Genomic DNA, 27,598 nt, shown 5'->3' with positions numbered 1-27,598 from the left:
GGGGAGAGGTCATGGACTAATTTAAATACAAGGAAACGTATCTTCAATTTGAGGCACTTGGTAGTCACAGATTCAAGCCCCCATTTGGCACTTCAATATCTGCCAACCAGTGATAAAGTTCACTCACTTCTTGGCATTGCTGCAACATGAGTCAGCCCAAGTTAAGAGAAGTAATTCACCTCTGGGAAGTAAAAAAAAAGGCGCCATGAATGACCTGAGTGTGCAGCCAAGGATGTTGGCAGTTGTAGAAGTGTCTGTGCTTTGCTCCAATTACTTTCTCAATTGATGAACACTGAACTGAGACTCTAAGGAAGGAACTGGAAAAAACTGTAAGTAAAATGTCTTCCAAAAGAAAGAAGTCTTACAACACCAGGTTAAAGTCCAACGTGTTTGTTTCAAACACTAGCTTTCGGAGCACTGCTCCTTCCTCAAGTGAATGAGGTGAATTCAGGTGAATTTTGGAGCAGTTCTCCGAAAGCTAGTGTTTGAAACAAACATGTTGGACTTTAACCTGGTGTTGTAAGACTTCTTACTGTGCTCACCCCAGTCCAACGCCGGCATCTCCACACCATTCCAAAAGAAAGACACTAAAACTAAGGAAATAACCACAGTAATTGTTGTTTTGTGGCCATTTTAGCAGCCATACAAAAAGCAGATAGACCTGTGAAGAATGTACATCAATAAGTTACACGTGGCTATTCAGTCCGATGACGAATGTGTTTATTTATGCAAGTCTGTGACCAAATTGGAAGAGACCTCAGACTTGCTTCACAGAGCCACCTCGTGATTGACAGTCTAATATTTAATGGAATTCTTGACTTAGCCACAACAGCATCAAAGATTGTGACAGGCTTGTGAGTATGGCTTATGAAACGTTAGTGCATGCACCATGCAAGACTTACAGGATTTATTGTCACTAAGATGGCTATAAACTCTCTTTAAAAAATTTGATTTGAAATTTAAAATTGCTACAGGTTCCAGGAAGCACCAAACCTTTACACTAGCCACTTCACCTTCAATTGTAAATATGAAGAGAGAATACCAGATTTTAAACTACTATACCTGCCCTTGATATAGTCCCGCATCTTGTATCGTGCTATCAGGCTTATTCAGGGGTTCGAATGTGTTGCTCATGTACTTATTCCACAATCTAATTTCTTTTTCATCTGGGATACTAAACAATTTCCGCATCTCCTTTTCAATTGTATCTGAGATTTAAAATAAAAACAATAAGGAACCTCTTTCCAGACACAAGTACAGAGAATATTTCCAAAGTTTGACCAAAGCAATCAGTTTTGTAAATCAGTGGTATGAACTACACATCAGTCTTTAGTTATGCACCTTGGTGAATATTTATTTCAGAAAATGGCATATAGGCGGCTTCCTCAAACTGAATGATGTTCAAGCTTGATATACAATTTGTATGGGCAGCACGGTGGTGCAGTAGTTAGCATTGCCACCTCACGGTGCCGAAGACCCAGGTTCGATCCCAGCCCCGGGTCACTGTCCGTGTGGAGTTTGGACATTCTCCCCATTTCTGCGTGGGTCTCGCCCCCCCACAACCCAAAGATGTGCAGAGTAGGTGGATTGGCCGCTAAATTGTCCCTTAATTGGAAAAAAAAAAGAATTGGGTACTCTAAATTAAAAAAAGACATACAATTTGTACAGAGTTTCAATCCAGAAAAAGGAATTGGCTGAGAGACAGCAATCCTTTAAATGTTCATAGTTCATCAGGTGATTCATACACATTCCTACACTTTTGCACTTGGGTCGTCAGACAACGTTCCAAGAACAAAGGTTAAGGGTGCATGAATGATGAAAAAATAACAAACGGTTAATGGTTTAGAAGAGGCTGAAGACAAGTCACACATTAAAAAGTGCTTCAATTAATGGAATTAGAAGAGAAAATGTTGGAAACATTTTACAGGTCAGGTAGCACCTGTGGAGAAAAACATTGGTTTCATTTAATGATTTCCTTTAGCTAGCAGATCTTTATGTGAATAAAAATGGCCAGCATTGTTCTATAAGATGTAATTAGTCATACATTGAGTCAGAGTCCTTCTGGCTTAAAGACAACTTCAGACGAACATCCCTTTTGCAGTCAAAGTTTTAAAAACTTCGCCCACCAGGGGTCATGTGATGCGAGTGCGAGAGCGGCTGCGTTTTTACAAGCTCCGGCTCTGCTCATCTTTTAACGTTTTTTAAAAATCCATGTGCACATTTCTTTTAGGTCTCTTCTTGGCTTACATAGTACTTAGTATGTTCCGAGATTTGCCAGTCAGTGTTTTGGCACTACTGAATCAAGACAAAATGCTTAAATCCTTGTTGATGCTTGACAGTTGGAAGGTGGGGTGGGGCCTTGTCTTCAGTGACACAGCTACTTTTGGAAGGAATCCTGCCCTAACGATGTTGTGTGTACTGACGGATGATGGCTGCTTACAACGATATTAATCCAATTGAAGGTCTCGACTCTGCAGAGCAAGTTATCGAAGCCCAATTGCAAGAGTTGCAAGGTGTTTTGATGGAGGCACACAAGGAAGCTCTTGTTGCAGAGAGAGCAAATAGCTACCTAATGGTAGCCAAATTGTGACTTCTTCGACACCAAGTTTGTGTTAAGTAAAACAAAACAGTGCCACCGTTATATATTAGTGCAATCTATTAAACAATTAAAACCCCATTTTCTAAATTAAGTACTAGGGAACATTAACTTTTTCCTAACAGTGGAATTGGTCTCCTGACCCCTGGTCCTCTGTTGTCCTGTTCATGATGTCGGTCAGGGGGAGCTGAAAATGGCTGAGCTCCCTCTGCTGGAGCCAAGGTTGTGGGCTACCTAGGTTCGAGTGAGACGGCAACATGGTTTCATGCTTTGATAGTTGAAATCCATGGAAGATCCTGCAGACTGCTTACCATTTTTGATTCTGCTTTTTCCACGATTCTACTTTCTTTGTGTGCTGGGGAGGTGTCTTTATCCTGACAATAGCCTTGCATTTCAGTTGTTATCCGGGACTTTGCTCCCTGATAATTTTGATGTCTGTTGATGTTGTCAAGGTATTTGCTTGCAGGCAGCACGGTGGTGCAGTCAGTTAGCCCTGTTGACTCACGGCACTGAGGTCCCAGGTTCGATCCCGGCTCTGGGTCACTGTCAGTGTGGAGTTTGCACATTCTCCCTGTGTTTGCGTGGGTTTCACCCCCACAACCCAAAAGATGTGCACGCTAGGTGATGGACCATGCTAAATTGCCCCTTAATTGGAAAAAAATAATTGGGTACTCTAAATTGTTTTTAAAAGAAGAAAAGATATTTGCTTGCTGGAAAGTGAATAATTTGGGCGTGACATCCTGCACTGTTGGTTATCCTGATTTAATAAGTTTATATCATGTTCAGCTGAATGTTGAGTTTGGGATTTGTGCATTGTCTCTTTAGCCTAATGTATCCTAGATGGGAGGATGAGCAGAGCAGAGCAGAAGCTGGATGAGGGGGTGGAGGGGTGGGTTTGGTCGGATTAGTTCTGTCCTTGCTATGTTCAAAGAAGGTCCTCCCAGTGAGAGTTAGTCTCATATTTGTGTTCAGCGCTTTTCCTTTTTGAGACCCAGGCAGAGGGTGTGTTATCCAATTGAGAACTAGGACTTGCATGGCTCCCCTTCCGGGACAAATCAGTTGTTTCTCCTGATATGGGTCTGCCTCTTCAACTGCTGGGTGTGATGTTAATCCATGGGGATTAGTTCTCCTGGATTTCTACATGTTTCAGTGCCAGGTTAGGCCAAGTTCGGCTTGAGGATCAGTGGTCAGTATCCTGCTGCTCCTTGGATGGATGGATCCTTTTTTTTTCTATGGGAGACCCTGGGCTGAGATTTGAGGCTTGGTGGTCTCCAGTCCTCTGCTCGACTTCCTGTAGTTACATCACGGCTGCCTGTTCTGGCCTGGGCAAGAGTGTAATCTGCGCTGTGACTGTTAGTCGATTTCCCGTTTAGCTCTGGGGTTCTTGGGGTATTGTTTTCTTCCTTCTGTCATTTTGCTTTGTAGCTATGGGTACACTATAGGTATGTGATGTTGCCTGTATCCTGTTCTAGTGCAGGTGGATCTTGTATCCGTGAAGGGAATATGTTGGGGATTTTGTTCCTGATTCATTCAGTCCTATCTGCTCCCATTCTTGCATTGTCTAATCTTGTGTGTTGTACCTATTGTACATTATTACCCATGGCTTCCTTTTATTTTGTTTTGCTTGATGCGATTTCTGTAAAAATTGAAAACCGGAATAAAGACTTTTTAAAAAACTCCCTACACCAGACATTATTGTGACATAAGGGCATCGCAACCACCAGTAATTGTAGTCTGTATTTACACTATGGTCTGGGTTGAGATTATCAAATGCTTTTTAGGTCTCGGAGAAACAACTTTTAGTCCAGATGGCTGGACTAAATTCAGGTCCCAGTCAAAAAAGACAGAATACTAACCTATTGTACCACCCAACCCTTGATGTCTCCAAGGAAGTGCCACGGAGAAGTTACTGATGTCAACATTTTGCTTCCATCTAACAGTGTCAAAACCAAAATATTGCTGGATTGCACATCAAAATTCACTAGACATATTATCACAAGACTCTTAGAAAGAACAAATGTCAAAACTGCCTCTTTAAGGCATTGCATGCATACAATAGCTTTATTTTTGTGAACTGACTTTGAACCAAAGAAGTACTTTGCATCTAAATATATGTTGAGTCTTATATCAAGTGATTACCAGAAACACATTCCTACAATGTCACATAACTATGCAATCCTATTTTGGCAAAAGGATTGTCATCATTTGCAACATGCAAGATTCAGCTGACAAAAACTTGCAACTCTCCAGGAGCGAAACAGATGATGATAATCTTTATTGTCACAAATAGGCTTACATTAACACTGCAATGAAGTTACTGTGAAAAGCCTTAAGTCGCCACACTACAGCACCTATTCGAGTACACTGAGGGAAAATTCAGAATGTCCAAATCAGGACTGTGGGAGGAAACCGCAGCACCCCGAGGAAACCACGCAGACACAGGGAGAATGTGCAGACTCCACACAGACAGTGACCCAAGCCGGGAATCGAACCTGGGACCCTGGCGCTGTGAAGCAACAGTGCTAACCAATGTGATGCCATATCACCCATTAAAGCATGGCTAGTTTAGTACTGAGCTACATGGACCAGAAAGGCTCCAGATTCCAACTCTGGTTGGTGTGGAATAAGTTGTTGAGAATAACACGATTTCAGGAACCATGGAGTAGCAATGGTGGAAAAGATAGAAAGTTACCCCTTACAATTATTATCCAAGCTTCCATTAGTAATTCCACATACAAGAGTGGCAGGTGAAGACACAACAAGGTCTAGTTGTAATCCTCCCCAAGATGAAAACACAGTCAAAGCTCAGATTTAACATGCACTTCTGTGACATTATAACAGTCAGGATTCATAGAAACCATATCCCACTATGAGACATTGCTTTGAGCTGATTGCTTGGGGGACTTAGGCGAAAATTGAAACATGCATTAAGGGCTTTCAAAATACGTTTTTTTACTTTTCATTCTAGATTGGATGAGACATTTTCAACTGTATTCATTAGTCAAGTTGAATTTGCATACTTCAAGCATTTAAGACATTCTGCATTCGTAGTCATTTAAATTTTACTGATAATTGGAACAGCACTAAAGTTTCTTGTGCTCATGCCACAATCATCGCATTTACACCGAGAACATGGCCTTCCACAGATTCGTTTGACGCAATATTGAATCAGAAACTCTGCATTAAACATCAGTATTGTGACTTTGCCTTCCAGGTATTGCCATTGTGAAAAATGCTCTTATTCAGAAGTTCAAATACTCAAAATGAGTACGAAATGAAGAATCAGGATTAAATCATGCAGAAGGTATGGGAAACCCAACAGAATGTTGCCAAGCATTCCTGTGCTCCAAGCAATGACCAGAGTAATTCTCAATGAGATCCTCCATGGTGAATAGGTGCCTCCTATTGTGATTCTGCTTCATCTTTTTAAGATCTGGTAATGAGGTTAAGGTATATTAGAAAATGATTATTTATAAGCAGATAAATTTGACTATCTAAAAGCAAACGGTGTATTCAACACTAGTGTGGGAGAAAGGGGAGGCAGGGGTTTTGATTCATGAGGGTAAAAGGAAACTGTTCTATTGGAATGGGCTCCACTTAAACCAGATTGGGATCAGTGTCATGGTGAATCATATAATTAGGATAACTTAACCTTTAGGATGAGGGGCAGGGTTCCAGTGAGGGTAGATTTAGAAATCTTAAGAGAAAAGTAAAGACAATAGAACAGAGTAGCAAATCAGTTAAAAACAAGCAGAGTAGGACAGGCCAAGACAGAGTTTAACTGTAATAGAATAACAGTGAAAACCTCTGTAGTAAAAAAAAGGTTCTTTATCCGATTGGTTTAGTCTTCATTGTCATTAGGGACATGGTCACAAGGTGATCAGGGTTGGGAAGTAAATATTCCAGGGGACACAACATTTTGAAAAGACAGAACACAAAAAGAGGATGGGTATCCCTCATAGGTATTAGTGATAAAGTAGCTTGCCTGAGAAGGTTAGGTAGTAGTGTATGTGAATTAGGAATAAAAAGAGTCAGAAAACACTGCTATACACTGTTGAACAGAGCATTAAGAAATAACTACCGCTTGTAACAAAGGCAACGCAACAATTGTAGGTGACTTTAATCATATCTTTTAATCTTTTGTGACAGTTTGTTGAACAATAAGTTGTGGAATTAACTCAGAATAAAATTATTTTAAACTTAGTTTGTGCAATGAGGCAGGGTGCGAGGATTGTTTTATGATGCAAGGTTGAGTGAATTGCACCTGGGCTCTCTGGAATCTAAAAAATGAGAGGTGACCTCATTGAAACAGACAACTTTCGGAAGAGACCCAACAGGGTACAGAGAGGTGGTTTCTTAGCTGGGAATCTAGAACATGGGGCCACGGTCTCAAATGAAAGGGCTGATCATTTAAGGTTTGAGTGCTCCATTGTTGAATATATTTAAAAGTCAAGAGAGACAGATGATGGTCTCTCAACGAATCAAGCAATATGGGGAGTGGCCAAGAAAGTGGTGCTGAGGCAGATCATCAGCCATAATTGTACTGAGTGGTGAAGCAGGCTCGAAGAGCCGCATGGTCTATTCTTCCTCCTCTTTCTTATATGGAAAAGAAAAGCTGTCCTTTATAAGTTGGTCAAACCACACAGACAAGGTTTTATTTCCAGTTTGTCCTCAGCTGACCCTTTTCTGCTGGGATAACACCAGGAGCTCTACAATCATTCCAGGAAGAGAAAAACAATCTAATCGGCCTGCACTTCCACTCCTGATCAATAGAGAACAATCCCCACTTGAAAGTCAAGTTTATGGATGCCGGGTTTCGTCAATATGCCCACGGTGATCTAGTAGCCTAAACCACATCTATGGTGGTGCGATGAAAGGACACTCAAGTGAACTGCACAAAGATATCCATAGAAATGCCTCCAACAGAAAACCATGACTTCAGGAAATGGGAGAGAAAAAGAGTAGCAAGTGGTTAAACATTGTTGAGAACATTCACTTACCTATGATGTCAGCTTTGCTAAATCGCCTTGTTATGACAGTGTTCATGTTACCATTTTCACACAACTTTAATTCTGTTAGGTACACTTCCACTTTGCAATGCTTCACAAACATACCCTGCTCCACCACCTGAGAAGAAATTATTAACAAAGTAATAATAGCAATAAACAGAAAGGGAACAGGAAAGGCAAATCATTTTAATACAAAGTAGAAATAATTCTTACTTACCTGAATGCTTTACATGTTTTTTTGAGAATACTCAATTCATTTTTCCCAATTAAGGGACGATTTAGCATGGCCAATCCACCTACACTTCACATCTTTTTGGGTTGTGGGGGCGAAACCCACACAAACACAGAGAGAGTTTTACTGTATGTTAGCCTAATCTTCCACACTAACCCAGCCACTCCAATAAGCTGCTACTACTGCATTCAAAATACAGATCACTGATAGCACAGAGTGCAGGTGATCCCAGTCCATTATCTCCTTCAGAAATAATATCTGCATGGGTGATGTGTTTGTTCTGGTTAATCTCCATACACAATGCTCAGAGTGCAAACTTTTAAAACTCATTAATGTCTCACAGCACTGCTAAAAGTCATACTAAAAGAGGGGAGTTAAATATTATAGTAGAAATTGAATTTGTTTTTGAATTATGGCAGCAAGAACTAAATTTGTATTTTCCTGCAGCAGTTCAAACTGGTGGACCAACAATCACAAGAAAGTGGCTACTGCACCTTATTTACATGTCTGTTTTGAAGGCTGACTGATCATAGATTACCAACAGTGACCCTGCAGAGAGGCTCTCAGTCATTCAGTCTCGTACTTTTGCGGCTCAGAATTGTTTTGCATCTTTTTAAATTAGGCTTCTATATCTGAACACTTCCGCTTCAGATTATATGATAGTACAAGTATACTTTTAACTGTGAAAAACATTGAAAATCAACATGCCTCAAAAATAACATCAATGAGGTCCAGCATATTTAGTTATTGATCAGTACAGGATGTTGTAGGAGACCGATTTTGAAACTGGTTGCTTCCAGGATTCCCCTCCATGTTATAAAAACCCACATACAAAAGCTCCCTTTCACAACGACCTTGAAGTAGTGGCAGGCCTAAAAGAATATGTCAGATGATACACTACCCATGCATCCAGTATCTCCCTCCACTGTGGATGTTTGGTGGCATGACAGTCTCGATATGGTTAAACTAGTGTTGAGACAGAAAAGTGGATATTTTCTCTGGGTAATAAGCATTTAATTGATTGGTACAAGTTGTATTTTTTTCTGATATTGTCTGGTTCTTTTGGGCAGACCTGAGACCATCTTGCAAACCCTGGTGCTGTACTTGGGCTTCCATTGTCTGCCAGTTGAAGAGTCTGAAACTCACTACCTGAAAAAGTAGTAGAGGGAGATACCCACACTTCATTTTAAAAATACTTGGAAATACATTTCAATTACCATAACCTATAGTGCTACAGACCAAAAGCTGGGATTGAGCTGGACAGTTATTATTTCAGCCAGCCCAGACAAAGTGGTCTGAATAACTTCCTTCTGTGGTGTAACTTTTCCATGCTTCAGATGTTATTTTCTCAAAATAATTGAGGTTGGTCAGACAAAATATTCCCTGCATGAATCAATAAGTTACTTTGGTACAGGTACTTTTTTTCCGCTCAATTCCAAAATAGCACAGGAATGGACTCTAGTTGCCAAGTTTTGACAGAGGCACCACAACGGTTGTTCCAATCTACCTTCACCTCTCCAGGAGTAAGTAATTCCTGTATAAGGGCTGTTGCTGCATCATTATTAAATTGTTGGTGATGATATTTGAGAGACAATGGAAACACTGTTTCCAGACAAGGTACTTCTACAGCATCCATAATCTATTGTCATCTCCAGTGGAGACAATGAGATATAATGGGAGATGAGTAGCATCTCATCAAGAAATAACTTGTGCGCAATTTCCAGATGGATTTGTGGATTTCGCCTTCCAAGAATATGCAGAGACCGTAAGACATACCAGCAGAATTAGGCCATTCAGCCTATCAAGTCTGCTCTGCCATTCAATCATGGCGTCTATGTTTCTCATCTGGGAATAAAGACTGCTGATTGGAGGGGTGTGCGTGTGAGTCTGTGTGTGAGTGTGCGCATTAGTGTGCTTGTGTATGTAAACGTTTGTGTGTGTAAACGTTTGTGTGTGTAAACGTTTGTGTGTGTAATGAGTGAAGTTGCCACATAGGAGACTGTTAAATAAGTTAAGAGCCCATAGTGCTACGGGTAAGATCCTGGCATGGAATGAAGATTGGCTGACTGGCAGAAGGCAGAGAATGGGGATAAAAAAGTCTTTTTCAGGATGGCAGCTGGTGACTTGTGGAGTGCCTCAGGGGTCGGTGCTGGGACCACAACTTTTCACAATATACATTAATGATCTGGAAGAATGTACTGAAGGCACCGTTGCTAAGTTTACAGATGGTACAAAGATCTGTAGAGGGACAGGTAGTATTGAGGAAGCAGACGGGCTGCAGAAGGACTTGGATGGGCTAGAACAGTGGGCAAAGAAGAGGCAGATGGAATACAATGTGGAAAGTGTGAGGTTATGCACTTTGGAAGGAGAAATGGAGGCACAGACTATTTTCTAAATGGGGAGATGCTTAGGAAATCAGAATCGCAAAGGAACTTGGGAGTCCTTATTCATAATTCTCTTAAGGTTAACGTGCAGGTTAGTCAGGAGTTAGGAAGGTAAAAGCAATGTTAGCATTCATGTCGAGAGGGCTAGAATACAAGACCAGGTATGCACTTCAGAGGCCAAATAAGGCTCTGGTGAGTCCCCATTTGGAGTATTGTGAGCAGTTTTGGGCCCCATATCTAAGGAAGGATGTGCTGGCCTTGGAAAGGGTCCAGGGGAGGTTCACAAGAATGATCCCTGGACTGAAGAGCTTGTCATATGAAGTCTCTGGACCTATACTCGTTGGAGTTTAGAAGGATGAGGGCAAATCTTATTTAAACTTACAGGATACTGCGAGGCCTGGATAGAGTAGACGTGGAGAGGATGTTTCCACGTTTGAGAAAAACTAGAAGCAGAGGACACAATCTCAGACTAAAGGGACAATCCTTTAAAACAGAGATGAGGAGGCATTTCTTCAGCCAGAGGGTGGTGAATCTGTGGATCTCTTTGCCGCAGAAGGCTGTGGAGGCCAAATCAGTGTCTTTAAGACAGATATAAATAGGTTCTTGAATAATATGGGGGACCAGGGGTTAAGGGGAGAAGACAGAAGAATGGGGATGACAAAACTATCAGCCATGATTAAATGGCGGAGCAGACTCGATGGGCATAGTGGCCGAATTCTGCTCCTATGTCTTATGGTCTTGTGTGTGTGTGTGTGTGTGTGTGTGTGTGTGTATATGAATGTGAGAGAGTGTGCGAGTGTGTGAGAATGTAAGAGAGTGAATGTGTGAGAGTGTGTAGTGAGTGGGTGAGGAGTGAGTGTGCACGTGTGTGCGCGCATGTGTGGAGAGACACCGCATGCTGGGGTGTCAGAGTGTAACACAGAAGCAAAAAGCCAGCATGCAGCACCAGTACTCTTGCAAAAGCAACTTGCAGGTTTCTCTCCATCTCGCTCAGATTGCTGAAGTAACCCAAGTCAGCAAAGACCACAAATGAAAAATGAAACAGGGAAACTTCTCCACAAAGCTGCAGAACATTGGAATCCCGGAACCAACTATTCACCTGCTGAAGCCAACACTACTGGAATCTCAAAACTGATTATTCGCCTCCTGGAGTCAGTGCTACTAGAATCTCGAATCTCAATGCTGCAACACTCAATCATATATCCCTCATGAGTCAAGGAATGTTTTGTATACTTCTTTTTAAAACTTACTTTGGACTCAATTCTCACTTCTAATATGTAGGAATGTATATGCATGCATTTAATAATTTTCTGGTTAAGAGTTAATAAACTCACTATCTTTAACTCAAGAAAGCAGTTAAATTAGTTCCTTTAAAAACATAAATATCGGGACTGAGAAAAGGTAGCTGCAAAAAGGAATCCTTTTTAGATTAAAACCTGCTGCGACTAACAGAAGGTATTGAATCAAGAAAGGAAGCCAGTTCATCCCTCCTCACCTGGACAGTAATAAATTGAAGACTCTTCAACTCGCGTCAACAAATTTGGGGACCCTCACCTGGGGGACTGATCGTAACAACATCTTCCGACAATCTCCAACCCCGTGTCATCCTGACTTGGAAACATATCGCTGGTCCTTCACTGTCACTGGGTCAAAATCCTGGAACTCACTCCCCAACAGTACTGTGGGTGTCCCTACACCACAAGGACTGGAGCAGTTCAAGGCAGCAGCTCACTACCATCTTCTCAAGGCCAATTAGGATTGGCAATAAATACTGGCCGAGCCAGTGACATCCACATCACACAAATGAAATATTTTAAAAATCTGTTGAGGCCACATAAATGTGTCACAAGACGTACAACAACATCCCATGTTGGGTTTAAGGTAATAATTCAAGCATCTCAGATTCAAACAATAAGGACAGTTTATAAATGACATTAAAACCTAACACAAGAGTTGACTGTCACTATGGCAACAACCATGGCAACAATTTCAGAAACTATTAGGATGGCTTTATTACAGATGGCCACATTAAAATTAGGTTCTCTTCAACTGATATGCAAATCCATAAGCAACATTACAGATCATACTGGTACGTTTTGTGTGTTTACACAGGCACAACCACATGAACTGACAAAGGGGAATGACCCGGCAAAGCTAAATGGGCTTGAACCTATTTCGACTTTTGCTGAAAATCATCTCTACATTTTGTGTGTAAAAATTACCCATTTTCAATGCTTTCCATTATCCTGAACATATATTTTTTTTAAAAACAAGTTCTATTTCAAAGCACCCATATCACTAGCAAAACCATTCTTTCTGCACAATAGGAATCATTAATAAATTGAAGATCTTTAACTTATCTCCCATTGGAATGCCATTTAAAACATGTTTTATATTTCAACAATCCAAATGTAGTATCATGATCAGAACAATCTATATTTCTATTATCCCATTCATAATTCTCTTGCAGAAAGTTATGGGAAATAAGAAAAATGCGTGGCTTCCTCCACTGACACGGAGATATTTAAACTAAGGCTCCATCTGTAAAAACACTATATTTCGAAGGGGAGTTATCCCAGTATCCTGGCCAATATATATTCCTCAATCAACATCACAAAACAGATGATCTGGTTCTGTTCATATTGCTATATGCAAATTGATTAAACATTTCCTATATTACACAGTGCATGCATAAACAACTACAGCTTGTACGAATATAGTTCCTTTAATTAACAAAACTTTTGCATAACCACACGTTTACATTGGAGGCTAGTCAGGAGTGCATTGGAATAATCAAGTCTGCAGGTAAAATGTGGGCATCAGCAGCATATGAGCTGAGGGAGTGGCAGAGTCGTGCGATGTTACAGAGGTGTAAATAGGCGGTCTTAGTGATGGAATGGATGTTTGGTCAGAAGTGCATCTCGGGGTCAAATATGTCATCAAGGTTTTGAAAGGTCTGGTTCAGCCTCAGCCAGTTGTCAGGTAGAAGGATAGAGTCAGTAGCTGGGGAACAAAGACCAAAAACAGTAGCTTCAGCCTTCCTGATATTTAATTGGAGAAAATTTCTACTTGTCCAGTATTGGATTTTGGACAAGTATTCCACAGTAGAGGAGTCAAGAATGGTGGTGGCACTTAGCTGGCTGCCATCAGAATACATATGAAAACTAACACTACATTTTCAGGTATCACCAAGAGGCAACATGCAGATGAGGAGGAGGAGGGGGCAGAAACCAGAGCTAACTTCAAACCGTGCTACTTGCCCGTTTTCGTTACCCATTTGGCTCCTAGCGTTTATTTAGGCTGGTAACACTTTTGAAGGGCTTTTGGACTCAGACAGTTAAACTGGCTGTGCAAAAGTAAACCTAAGTACAGAGCTAACCATACTGCATGCAAGCAATTGTTTAATTCACAGAGCTGATGTTTTGTTTTGTGATCAGACACATCAGGGGACCGGGTCTTCAACAGATGCTCATAAACTACATGGGAATTGACAATAAGACATCATGTATATACATGACCGATATCAGGAAACCTTTCTACAATGCTTTATTTAATGGCTATAAAAATTGATGGATAGTAGATTAATATGAATTCAATTTCTAGCTGTTAAACTGAATCTAATATTTTCTTCCAATTATTCTATAAAAATAAGTTGTACTTGATGTTCATTTGCCTACATGACTACACATATTGCTATTTAAATACTACTTAATCGAAGTTTAATGGATGGTCACGAAGCCAATATTTTACAGAATTACGTAGTCTGCAGCACAGGAACAGGCTATTCAGTTCAATTTGTCTTTGATGACATTTATGCTAAACACATGATACCTTTCACCACTCTCCCTCTGCCTGTATCTGCATAAGCTTCTATTCCTTGCTCCCTCTAGCATTGTTGTAAATTTCTGACTTCCCTTCAGTGCACATGAACTTCAACAGACTGGGTACCTTTCGTGCAATTGGTTCTTGGTTCTCTAACAACCCATACCAGCTGACCAGCTTATTCCAGCCTTCTGTGGGTACCAGGATGTAATCCAACTCATCTATGAGGTGCTCCTTTAGAGACTGTGAATCTCCACCTGTTGAGCAAACACAAAAGACAAAAAAGAAATTAGACTTCAAATAAATGTAAATGTGGCTTAAGCATGGAATTCCAGCGTAGTAAAAATAGTTTCAATTTAAAATAAGTGCTAGAGTTGGCTCCTAGTTTACAACATGTACATGAGGTTTTGTACTTGGTCTGCGTCACCTGGGAAAATGTTTGATATACAAGATGTAAAGCATTCTTTGAGCCCTGATAAATTTGAATCAAATACACAAATGTATTGCCTCCTCCAAAGAGATCCTAATTCCTTTTATGGATAATGCTGCATTTTCTACCAACCCTGAAGTACTAAGCATTTACGTGAAGCAAAACACTAAACTAACTCATAATAATGCAAAAATGTCTCCAACCATCCACCTTCCCCAGATCTTCCCATCTCTCAGGCCCCTACTCCAGTTTTTTTTAACCATGTTCCATGGTGGTTTACACTGTTTGCCTCTGTCACAACACCCTAGAAACATATGCAGTCAATTGCAACCCCACTTGACTTGGAGTTGCAACACAGGTGAAAAAATATTTTATTTAAAATGTCAGACGTGTTTGGTTGAGCCCAATAAATTGCAGTCACCAGGTTTGTAACTTTAACACAATGATACTTTTACTATGTACAATATTATAACTAAACGGACATAAAATATAACTATCTAATACCCCTTTCTCAACACCCCCTTCCTAACTACCCCCACTGTCCTCCCCCAAAGACAAAACCTGGGATCACAATGTCCTGACAAGCAAGTTGCTTCACCTTAGAGTCTTCTGCTTAAAGGCAAATCCTAATGAGTCTGCGGACAAAATAATAAAATAACATAAAAGAAATGGGAACAAAGGAAATAAGCAGGACAGACTCTTACACGTCACTTTTGAGGTCTTCTGCATCTCTACTACTTCGGTGGTAGGCAAAGTAATGGAAAGGGTGCTGAGGGATAGGATTTCTGAGCATCTGGAAAGGCACTGCTTGATTAGGGATAGTCAGCACGGATTTGTGAGGGGTAGGTCTTGCCTTACAAGTCTTATTGACTTCTTTGAGGAGGTGACCAAGCATGTGGATGAAGGTAAAGCAGTGGATGTAGTGTACATGGATTTTAGTAAGGCATTTGATAAGGGTCCCCATTGTAGGCTTGTGCAGAAAGTAAGGAGGCATGGGATAGTGGGAAATTTGGCCAGTTGGATAACAAACTGGCTAACCAATAGAAGACAGAGAGTGGTGGTGGATGGCAAATATTCAGCCTGGAGCCCAGTTATCAGTGGCGTACCGCAGGGATCAGTTCTGGGTCCTCTGCTGTTTGTGATTTTCATTAACGACTTGGATGAGGGAGTTGAAGGGTGGGTCAGTAAATTTGCAGATGATACGAAGATTGGTGGAGTTGTGGATAGTGAGGAGGGTTGTTGTCGGCTTGAAAGAGACATAGATAGAATGCAGAGCTGGGCTGAGAAGTGGCAGATGGAGTTTAACCCTGACAAGTGTGAGGTTGTCCATTTTGGAAGGACAAATATGAATGCGGAATACAGGGTTAACGGTAGGGTTCTTGGCAATGTGGAGGAGCAGAGAGATCTTGGGGTCTATGTTCATAGATCTTTGAAAGTTGCCACTCAAGTGGATAGAGCTGTGAAGGAGGCCTATGGCGTGCTAGCGTTCATTAGTAGAGGGATTGAATTTAAGAGCCGTGAGGTGATGATGCAGCTGTACAAAACCTTGGTCAGGCCACATTTGGAGTACTGTGTGCAGTTCTGGTCGCCTCATTTTAGGAAGGATGTGGAAGCTTTGGAAAAGGTGCAAAGGAGATTTACCAGGATGTTGCCTGGAATGGAGAGTAGGTCATACGAGGAAAGGTTGAGGGTGCTAGGCCTTTTCTCATTAGAACGGAGAAGGATGAGGGGCGACTTAATTGAGGTTTATAAGATGATTAGGGGAATAGATAGAGTAGACAGTCAGAGACTTTTTCCCTGGGTGGAACACACCATTACAAGGGGACATAAATTTAAGATAAATGGTGGAAGATATAGAGGGGATGTCAGAGGTAGGTTCTTTACCCAGAGAGTAGTGGGGGCATGGAATGCACTGCCTGTGGAAGTAGTTGAGTCGGAAACGTTAGGGACCTTCAAGCGGCTATTGGATAGGTACATGGATTAGGGTAGAATAATGGAGTGTAGGTTAACTTCTTAAGGGCAGCACGGTAGCATTGTGGATAGCACAATTGCTTCACAGCTCCAGGGTCCCAAGTTCGATTTCGACTTGGGTCACTGTCTGTGTGGAGTCTGCACATCCTCCCTGTGACTGCGTGGGTTTCCTCCGGGTACTCCGGTTTCCTCCCACAGTCCAAAGATGTGCAGGTTGGGTGGATTGGCCATGAAAAATTGTCCAAAATTCTATGATTAACCTAGGACAAAAGTTCGGCGCAACATCGTGGGCCGAAGGGCCTGTTCTGTGCTGTATTTCTTTATCTCTATACCAACAATTGAATATCATTTTGTGTCTGCGTTAATATGTCTCCTTTCCCAAAACCTTCACAGTAATTCCTCCAGGAGCCTGAGGCCTCCCAATAAAAGTGGAATTTCAATCCATGTCCCACTACTTTTCCAGAAACGTTCCTCCCAATCAAATCAATATATCAAGAGTTATAGGATGACACGTTGGTGCAGTGGTTAGCACTGTTACCTCATGGCACCGAGGACCCGGGTTCGATTCCAGTCCCGGGTCAGTGTCCGTGTGGAGTTTGCACATTCTCCCCATGTCTGTGTGGGTCTCACCCCTGCGACCCAAAGTCTTGCAGGGTAGGTGGATTGGCCACGCTAAAATGGCCCCTTAATTGGAAAAGCATATAGATATACCAAAAGCCACAACTGCTGCCTAATTCCTCCCCCATAATTACTTGATTTTCACATTGTGAGGCCACTCTGCTGTACATATCATTTCATTCGATATGAAAGATGTACTACATTTTGTTCTATAAATTAGTCTTCAGACTACCTTCCCTGCTGATACCTAAATACATAAAATTGTACAGCTATTTACAATCTCATATAGAATAAAATGTTGGCACAAAATTTGATTTGGACCCATTTTAGTTCAAAGAAAAGGCGTATTGTACTTCTTAATTTACAGTGTATTCTTTCATACTTTCAGCTATTATTGCAGCCCAATCACCTATTCCCCCTCTTGGTGTCCCTCAATGCACCCAGCCTCAGTTCTTACAAGTGTTCAATTTCAAAGCACTGAAGTCGTCCCAGATTGTAATTTCACACATCACACAGTAATTTCAGACTTACTGTGATGAACAACAGGTGAGGTCAGAAATGGCAATTTTACACCAGCAGCTTCCATTATAAATGTGAACATAGAAAATTGGGAAACAAAAAAAAATGTGAGACTTTAAAATTAGGTCAGAAGTACATCTATGCACCCTACTCCTTTAATCTTATTTCACCTGAAGACTACACCATCTCAATTCCCTTTGTATAATGTCATGGAGGATCAACAAGTGTACATCAATCTGCACAGATATATGTTGGGAAGCAGGTTTAAAACAAAAGTCAGTAGGCCTGAACTGCCTCACAAAGGAGTGAATCTCTAACCCTGTTGCACACTCAATTCAAAATGGCATCAGAAAAGTATGAACGAATTATTTCAATTCTCATTCTGAGCATCTAAGCACCAAAGCTGGCGTTATCTTAAATGTTGCATACAAGATAATTTATCGAGCAACATTCCATTTGATACAGGAAAATTCCGTCAGAATTTGATTTGCTTAATGTTCAGCCTGATATTTTCAAATGCTACTTTTTACTTCAAAAATCCCAGATGAAGCAAAGGAAATTGGCCAAGAAAAGTATTTCTTAGACTGTTTTTTGCAAGAACAAAATGTTAGACTACGGTGTTTAAGATCTAGAGGAAAATGTGCTACCCAAGAAGTGATGTACATGCCCCTGCCCAAAAAGACATGGATCTCGGAGCTGGATATTCAATTTCCTGGCTGAAAACTGAACCCAAGTTATAGTCTCAGATCATGAGCTACAATCCATATGCACCCCAACAAAATAATGATTGCCCACTGGTCCTTGAAAAAATTCTTAAAGGCTAGTAAAACTACAGGGCAGATCAATCAAGCATGCATCAGTGCTAGAAATATATCTATTTTTAAAATAACTTTAAAGTACCTAATTCTCCTTTTTTCCAATTAAGGGGCAATTTAGCATGACCAATCCACCTTGCCTGCATATCTTTGGGTTGTGGTGGTGACACAAACACGAGGAGAATGTGCACACAGTGACCTGGGGCTGGGATCGAATCCGGGTCCTCAGTGTAGTGAGGAAGCAGTGCTAACCACAGCACCACCCCAAAATATATCCATTTCGGATGCAATTCAGACATGCTGACTGCTTTAAACCTGCTCCACAACATGACTCTGCACACTAATCTTTCCTAGATCGATTTCCAAGTGAAAATATATTTTAGAGTTTGTGTAGCTCATGACTATGTTAATTTTGTTTTTAAAACAAGGCAATTTTCTCAACTTGTCAAGCACAGTTGTTGACTGCAGATGTATTCTTGAAGTTGCTATGATTGACAGGCCACTCTAAAGCTTGTTAAATGGGTCAGAGAATCCCACAGAACACTGCTGCTAACCTGCCAAAAAGGCCAATACAAGAATCAGAGGAATTCCCCTTGCAATGGGCAAAAATGTTGAAATCTCTTGCCTAGCAGTGCTCATTGTTTATTTTTTTTTAAAAGTTAAACATAAAGGTGCAGCACAGCCTGAAAGCAGAAATCATTTAGTATTTTTGGCAAAAGTTAAAAAGGCTTTTTCAATATACAATATAATTATAATTATAATCTTTATTAGTGTCATAAGTAGGCTTACATTAACACTGCAGTGAAGTTACTGTGAAAATCCCCCTCATCGCCACAATACGGCACCTATTCGGGTACACTGAAGGAGAATTCAGAATGTCCAATTCACCTAACAAGCGCGTCTTTTGGGACTTGTGGGAGGAAACCCACGCAGACCCAGGGAGAATATTCAGACTCCACACAGTGATCCAAGCAGGAATCAAACCTGGGTCCCTGGCGCTGTGAAGCAATGGTGCCTGACTTATGTGATACATGATCGATCAAAACCAGCTAATATTTTTATCCACATACAATAATTCATTTTTAGATAAGTTTTGCTTGGCCAAGATTAATTGAAACATGTTACAAAGGCTATCCTCTCATAAAAATACAAACAATTATATATGAAGCCGGAGATCATCTCTATTTTGTCTAAATACAAGTTTAATGGGAACAGAATTATAGCTTCAACTGTAACCGAACCAGAAAACAACAAACACTGCATAACAAATTGACTAGAATATTACATACTAATGGGCTGAGACAATATTTAAGTCATTGAAGCTTCACTCAGTGTGTAACATTAGTTCCGCTTGCCAGCTGAGGATTCTGTACAACGTTTAACAGTAAAAAGCCAATTCAATTTTAGTACTTCATCACGAAGAGTGACAAATTGCCAGCTTTGGTGATTGATTCAATATAACTATATTTAAGGTGGTTCGGCTTCACATGAGTTAAAGTTTTTCTGGAGTTGCACCTTTCATAGTGGATTAGCACATTATAAACTACAGTCATAACTAAACATTCTTGCATTTTAGCTAGTGCAGAATATGATTTGGAAAATACAAGAAAAAGACCCAATTAACTGCACCAAAACATTAAAAGTTTTTTTTAAAAAAAAGTACATTCAAGTCAAAATGTTCCAAATCAAGTCAAACATCATTCAGGAAATCAAAGTTTTCCAATTTTTGATATGGAATTTGAAATCTGGAAACTGATGGATGAACGATTGACTAAGGTTGAGCACAAGGATCCAATGATATGGGCACAAGTTTATGACACACAATTCAAGGAGGAGCTCTGCTGACTATGATTTATACAACTAGTACAATTATGGATGTTCAGATGATAGATTATACAGGTCATTGTTTTCTCATGCTAACTATGGAGAAAAACCAAATGGTATTTGTAAAGTTTTGAAACAAATTTTGGAAAGACAAATTGCATGGAATTTGCACAGGTGAATTGTATTTACTCTTTCTGAATATATTTACTCTTTCTGAATATCTCCACAAGCCAAGAGGACAGAAAGGTTAACATACCTACTGCAAGCATCCTACGGCACTACTACAGAACATGGTTGTTAGCGAAGTTCTACTGTCAGAAGTTTGGCATCTAAAAATATAAAACAATCGCTCTAACCTTTCAGAAGCCCAGAGTTGTCAACAGGGCCAGGATACACATTTTGGTCTCCCATCTGGTATTTGTCCCAGCTATCAAAACCAACATATTTCTTCCACTGCTTAAACCAGCGGCTATCCACCAGGTACCTGAGATAGTAAATGAGAATCATGTTAAAAATTACAGGAATTATTTCATATCGATCATAGAAATTTACAGCAGAGGAGTTGGTCAGCTGATGCATCGTGACTGCACTGGCTCTTTGAAAGGGCATTCATGCATAGCTTCACTCCTGCTTTTCGGCTGCAATTCTGCAAGTTCTCCATCTTCAAATGCCTGTCCAACCCTCAAGATTTATGGAATCAGCTTCCACCATTTTTTCAAATAGAGGGTTCCACATCCCAACAATTATGAAAAAAATTCTCATCACCCCTCAATCTTTTTTCATTGATTTTAAATCTTTGACCTCTAGTTGTTTGCCCACTCACTAGAGGATTTTTTTCCCCTTTATACTTACACTGTTTTCTTTAACTTTCTGACCATCTTGAAAACCTCTATTTGGTTACCTCAATCTTCCCTTCTCTGTTCCCAGGACAGCAGTTCTAACTTTTCCAACCTCTCCTCAAGCCTGAAGGCCTCATGCCAAATAACATCCTGGTAAATCACCAGTGTATTTTTGCGAATACATTATCCCTGATGTGATTCCCATAATTATCCACAATACTTCAGTGGAGACCAAATCAGTGATTAATAAATTCCTATATTTGTAACTCAAGTAACCCCAATGCTGTTTTTTAAAAAACAAACTCAGTATTCCTGCTATCTTTCGGAATTTAGGTATATGCTATCTCCATTTTACAAAATCATTTCATTTATGGTATACTGTCATTCCATATTAGTCTATCCAAAATATACCGATTCAAACTTCTGTGCATTGAACTCCACCTGCCATGCTTCAGTCATTTCATCATCCAGTCTGTCATCCTGAAATATATAACTATCCTCACCCTAATTTACTACTTTTCATAGCAACTGCAAACTTTATAATGCTGCTCCCTACACCGAGGCCAAGTCATTTATTAAAAAAACTAGAGTAATGGACCCGAAAGTGACCCTAGGAGAATACCACTGAAAATCACCTCCCAGTCAGAAGAACATCCAGCCACCACCATCCTCTACCCCTGTCACTGAGCCAATTTTGTATCCATACTGTTACTTCGCCTTTAAACCCATCAGCTTCAATCTCCTTTATTGGCCTTCTGTGTGGCACTTTGTGAAATGCCTTCCAAAAAGTCTATATATGCAAAACCTTCTACCTTAATTAATTTTCTCTATTACCTCAACCAAGTTAATCAGAAACTACAGGCCCATAACAAATCCATGCTGACTCTCATGGACCAACTCGCACTTTTCTGAAATGAAACTTTATTTTGACCTTCAATGTTTTCCAATAACTTCCCTACCGTTGACAAGGCACTGACTAACCTGCAATTTCTTGGTTTATCCCAATCCCCTTTCTTGAATCATGACATAATGACAACTCCCCAAGTACTAACTCCTGTATCCAATGAGGATGGAAAGATTATGACCAATATTCCCATCTTTAAGTAACCATCTGGACCAGGTGACTTACCAACTTTTATTAATACTAATCTTTTTGGTAGGCCTGCTGTACCTATCACTAGCCTACCCATAACTCCACATCATTATTATGAAGAGAAGTGAAAAGTACTCTGCCTCTACATGGAGATTCTTTTTAGGTCCTTAATAGGTGCAACTTCTTTTGAAGCAAGATACTTAAAATTTGACAATAAAATATTCCAGGATGTCAATTTAAAATTCCCAACTAATTTTTCGCATAACTTCTCTTTGCCTCTTGCAACAAGGTTTTCAATTCCCTCTTACGCTTTCCATAATTTCCCTTGCTATTAACTGAAACTTGCTTTGGATGTATTTTTTTTTAGCGAGAGTGCTAGCAGAGGAATTGTTCATAATTTTTTTCTGTTTTACATTAACTTACGTTAATTTATTTGACATCAAGGGTACATTAGCTTTGGATGTTCCCCAGTCAAGGAATATGTCTAATTTGCACTTGAACTATTTATTTCCTGAATGCCATCCATTGTTCCATTAATTGCTTTCAAATTGCCTTTTCTAACCTGTGCAAAATCCCTTCTTGAATCATAGAAATTAGCATTAGAATTTTTATCTTTGATATTTTCTGGTTTTGTTCCCCATAATTACTTTAAACTAAAATATGCTGTGATCACTTAGCTAAATGATCTTCTACTGGAACACACTCCACTTGCCCTACTTCATTTCCCAGAAGCAGATCCAACTTTGCTTCAGTTTTTTGATAGGTTGAAGACACATTGATCGAAAAGGTTCTCCTCAACACACAGCAGAAATCTATTTCCTTCTCTATCCTTAGATTTTCTCAGTCCACGTTAGGACAATTAAAGTCTTCTAATATCACTAAGATGGCCAGTCAAATATCCTGGCTACATATGGTGAGTTAGACAAAGCATCAGAATTCCACTGACCTAGCGTTAAGTCAGCTTCAAGTGAGGAGCATAAAGTAATGGAAAAAATATAGTTTTGGAAAAGTTCAAATTAAGATCTTTCTGGTAGTAGTAGCCTTCAGCTATCATTGGCAGAGTGTAGTAAGCTCATAGAACATTAGCTCTTTCATTCATGGGATGTGGGTATCACTGACAACACCAGCATTTGCTGCCCATCCCTAATTAACTTTGAACGGAGTGGCTTGCTCGGCCAGTGGGAAGTTAAGAATCAACCACATTGATTTGGAGTCACACATAGGCCAGACCAGAAAAGGGGTGGCATGGTTGCACAGTGGTTAGCACTGCTGCCCCACAGCAGCAGGGACCCAGGCTCAATACTGACTTTGACTGGCGGTGTGGAGTCTGCACGTTCTCCCCATGTCTGCATGGGATTCCTCCGGGTGCTCCTACAGTCCAAAGATATGCAGGTTAGGTGGATTGGCCATGCTAACTTGCTCCTTAGTGCCCAGGGATGTGCATGTTAAGTTATGGGGATAGGGTGGGGTTGGTGGGAGAGTGGACCTAGGTAGAGTGCTCTTTCAGAGAGCCGGTGCAGACTTAATGAGCCGAATGTCCTCCTTTTTGCAGTCTCCCATCCAAGTACTAACCAGGTGCAGTAGGCTTTTGAATCAATCTGTACTTTGACTTAACTATTCACTGTCTCTCTGTTTTTCATATTTCACTTTCTAACTCTGACTTTGTTGAATTTAGTCATTACATCAGAAGATTGTAGGTTCGAATCCTGCCAACTATGCCAGTTGTGAGATCTACCTTGCGGATTTAGTGGCACTTGCGAACACTAAAACTCAGTAGAAATTTGAGTTAAAACTTCTCAGGTGCAAATAAGAATCTGTTTTATTTGTCTCTATTAATTACAATTGAGAATCATTTGAAGTCTTATTCTCTAATAAGTCCAGCTAGCAAAGGAGTAGACAATTCAACTTTCAAATGATACAGAAATTACTTTCTTGCTTACGGCAAACAGCTTGCAATAACTTCAAAAGTCAGAGTTAGAAAGTGAAATATGAAAGACAGAGACAGCGAATAGTTAAGTCAAGGTATAGATTGATTCCGGAAGTAAAAAATGGCCAAAGAGACATCACGGTTATACCAAATCATATCAGGATTTAGCCATCTGTCTACACCCCAATGTAATTCTAATTGGTTTGGATTAACATCAAATAAGTTTGATTCGACACTCAGCCGTCTGGCATTAATAGGCAACATTAACTTAAAATGTATTCTTGTATGAGCTATGGAATGCGATTAGGCTTCTTATCGCATAAACTTGCTTGTTAGGACAATGGTCTCTATGCTGTTGCCATGGAGCTTGCCTTGTCCTTGGGTTACTTTATCTTGCAAATGTATTTGTTAGCTGCATATAAATTCTGCTGTTCTGTGTTCTGTTTGCAGCCATGTTCTGAAATGCTGAATGTATGTTTTGAAATGATCTGAGGTTATGAGTGAGTTTTAAAAATGGTCAATAGACCAGAGGCTTAATGCTAAATAGCTATCTTTTACCTATCACTTTTACCTATAGAAAATAGCTGGCTTCTACAGTAGTGTAGGGATTCTATGAGGATGGCAGATCCTAAAGGACCAGTTAATTTTTTATGACGATAGACAACGGTTTCATGGTTATCATTAGACTTCTAATTCCAGGTTTTTATTAAATTCAAATTTCAACATCTGCCGTAGTGGGATTCGAACCCAGTGCATTACCCTGGGTCTCCGAATTGGTAGTCCAGTGACATTGCCACTACGCCATTGCCTCCCCTAAATTATAAGAAAGTATGCCTTTACTTCGCAAGTCCAAAATGTGACATACTTTATTAATTTTTGAACATTTGATGCTTGCATTAGATGCAAAAGTAGGAAACAAGTTCCATTAGGGCATGCTGAAAAGCTACTTACCATTAAATTTCATTAATGCTCTTGGTCAATTGACAAAAATTTGTCGGTATCATAAATTGCAGGCAATTCACTTAGGTTATGAACATAAGATGCCATTTTGCCTTTCTTCTTCGAAGATATGCCCTGGAAGTTCCTTTGCATCACTTCCTGTTTCGGGAACAACCAAAAAAACTGTGGAATTTACACGTTTTATTCACCTGAAACTGAAGAAAGTTTTCTTACAAAAGTTAAAATTAATAATTGCAAAGGACTAAGATTTTTTTTTTTAAATTTAGAGTACCCAATTCATTTTTTCCAATTAAGGGGCAATTAAGCGTGGCCAATCCAGCTACCCTGCACATCTTTGGGTTGTGAGGGCGAAACCCACGCAAATACGGGGAGAACGTGCAAACTCCACACGGACAGTGACCCAGAGCCGGGATCGAACCTGGGACCTCGGCACCGTGAGCAAAGGACCAAGATAAATGAGATAAAGGGAGCTCTTGGGCACAGCTCTGAAGAAAGGCAAAAAATGTCTTCTCAATTCCAATTCCCATCCAATCTTTGTCAAAAAACAGAATAATCGATAGACAATTTCTAGGAAATATAATTCTCCTGACCATTGGACAATGCATTTCGGTTTTTTCAGAGCAATGAAGTAGAACAAAGTCTGCTTAACAAATTAATCGCTCCATCACTTCAAGATCTAGATTCTCCAAAGAAATATAAGGCACAAAATGGATGGTCTGAAAAGCCAGCTATCATAAATGTGAAGCACAGATTATCTTGGTCACATTTGAATCAGTTCACCTGTCAATGTCACCTTTGTTCTTTGTTCTCCTTTTCGGTCTCCGATTTATAATATCCTATATCTCTTTAATTGACATACCAATGCTGAACCTGTGCCGGCTAAGAAAGCAGATGTAGCTCAGGTCCAGACTGGCTCCAACTTCACAGCCTCATGATCCAACCGAGAGCGAAGAGACAGCTGACATTTTGGGATGGACAGATATCAAAACAAAATGCGCAATGGTTGGACGAGCTCCGCAAGTATTTTACAGTAACTTGATCGTCAATATGAGAAAATGTAATTCTCAAGACAAGGGAATATAACTAAAGTTCTCCAAACAGTAGGTTCTAAACAGAAATGATTTAACAGTTGAAAATAAGTTACAATGCAACAGTTTATACCACATTTCTATAACTAAATTGCCTGCATATTTTAACACATCTAAATAATAATCAAACCAATATAATTATCCAGTACAATCGCTTCTGCAACAAAGGTTCAATGTTTTTAAAACTGCACAGGACCCCTGAAAGATGGTTATATCAAATTTTCAACAATTAACACAGCTTTTAGAAGCTGCCAATGCAAATAACTGACTGTTAGAGGTGAAAATATTCACATGTAGGCTTGTTTAAGTAAAGAAGCAGTTTATTATTTCAGATCTGGGAGAAAGATTTGGAGACTACAGAGTCGCGCAATACTCTTTTCTCACTTGAGCCAAGGTTCGCATTGGGTTAATATAGATTCAAGGGGCGGAATTAGTTGTCTTCTCATTTACATACAATCAATCAACTATATTTGCGTCACAATTCATTACATGCAGTCAATCAATTTTCTTAGCATCCTAGTTATCACATATATGGTTAAAGTGGTGTTGTCTTACTTGCCCCTAACTTCATGCAAAAGTAACTCAAGACTAACACAAGGGTATGTCCTGTCTACCTTGAGCTATTATGGATACATTGCATTCCTTGTTTTGTGAAGCTGTTATCAGCAGCTGTTGAGATACTCCCTATAAGTACCCACGCTTGGTTCTCATGAGGTAGTTTACATAGTTTGTAACTTATTGTTCAGGAAAGTGGCTCGTTCGGCCATTTTGTGTCTTTAGTGTTGCTTTCATAGCTAACAGCCATTTTGTGTCCTTTCTGATATTAACAAGCATTGTGTAGACACTATCTATTTCGACAAATTGCCTCTTCTACACAGGCATCTAAGCCAATGAGTACCTTTTGTCTCATCAGAACTATTCAAAAGTAATATGGGAGCACAAATGTAGTTCCAGAGCTACCTATAATTTATATCATAGTCCAGTATCAGAAAATGTCCCCCAACATGACAAATAAGTGCTGCTTCACCTTACAACTTCCAGAGACCACCAGCCAACAATCACCATTGAATATAGTTATATTTACAACAAGCACCGGGGAATATCAGAGCATGAAATTAACATACGCTGTCAAAATCAAAACTATAGAAGTTTCTAGCACAGCAGATTAATCAACCCATTGTATCAGCACTGGACTGGTTCTTCACTGGCGGAATCCAAAACGGCCCTACTCTGATCTCACAGCCTTGTACTAACCTCTGTTTCAAATGTTAATTCATTCATTCCTTCAAAGGCGCTGTGGTGTCTGCTGCAACGGCTGTAGTAACATACCAATAACTCTCGAGGTAAAGACATTTCTAACCTCTCATTCTCAAGAAACTGATAACCCTGAACAACTTCAGAGGCAGAGGGAACAATCTCCCTATTCACCTTGTCAAGAATTCAATTTTAAAAACCAAACAAAACATTCACA

The 27,598-nt window shown here is 40.0% G+C and overlaps 1 protein-coding gene across 6 annotated transcripts in view; it reads right to left on the bottom strand.

Annotated features, from left to right (window-relative positions):
• The window catches only part of LOC119954635 (ubiquitin carboxyl-terminal hydrolase 15-like), a 121,069-nt gene that overhangs the window by 76,208 nt on the left and 17,263 nt on the right, over positions 1–27,598 (bottom strand). For 2 of the 6 annotated variants that reach the window (XM_038779975.1, XM_038779977.1), the window contains exons 2-6: positions 20,577–20,704; positions 17,594–17,641; positions 14,170–14,300; positions 7,597–7,723; positions 1,063–1,208 (exon numbers count right to left, since the gene is read on the bottom strand). In XM_038779975.1, the coding sequence (XP_038635903.1) occupies positions 1,063–1,208; positions 7,597–7,723; positions 14,170–14,300; positions 17,594–17,641; positions 20,577–20,704 (580 nt within the window). Of the gene's footprint in view, positions 1–1,062; positions 1,209–7,596; positions 7,724–12,215; positions 13,225–14,169; positions 14,301–17,593; positions 17,642–20,576; positions 20,705–25,030; positions 25,178–27,598 lie in introns of those variants that run through there. The other 4 variants (XM_038779978.1, XM_038779976.1, XM_038779979.1 and 1 more) reach the window with 4 other exon arrangements.

Source organism: Scyliorhinus canicula, chromosome 20 (assembly GCF_902713615.1).
Source record: "Scyliorhinus canicula chromosome 20, sScyCan1.1, whole genome shotgun sequence".
In the NCBI taxonomy this organism is placed as follows: Eukaryota; Metazoa; Chordata; class Chondrichthyes; order Carcharhiniformes; family Scyliorhinidae; genus Scyliorhinus; species Scyliorhinus canicula.
The sequence above is the reverse complement of the archived record's forward strand: the minus strand, read 5'-3'. Positions and strand labels throughout refer to the sequence as shown.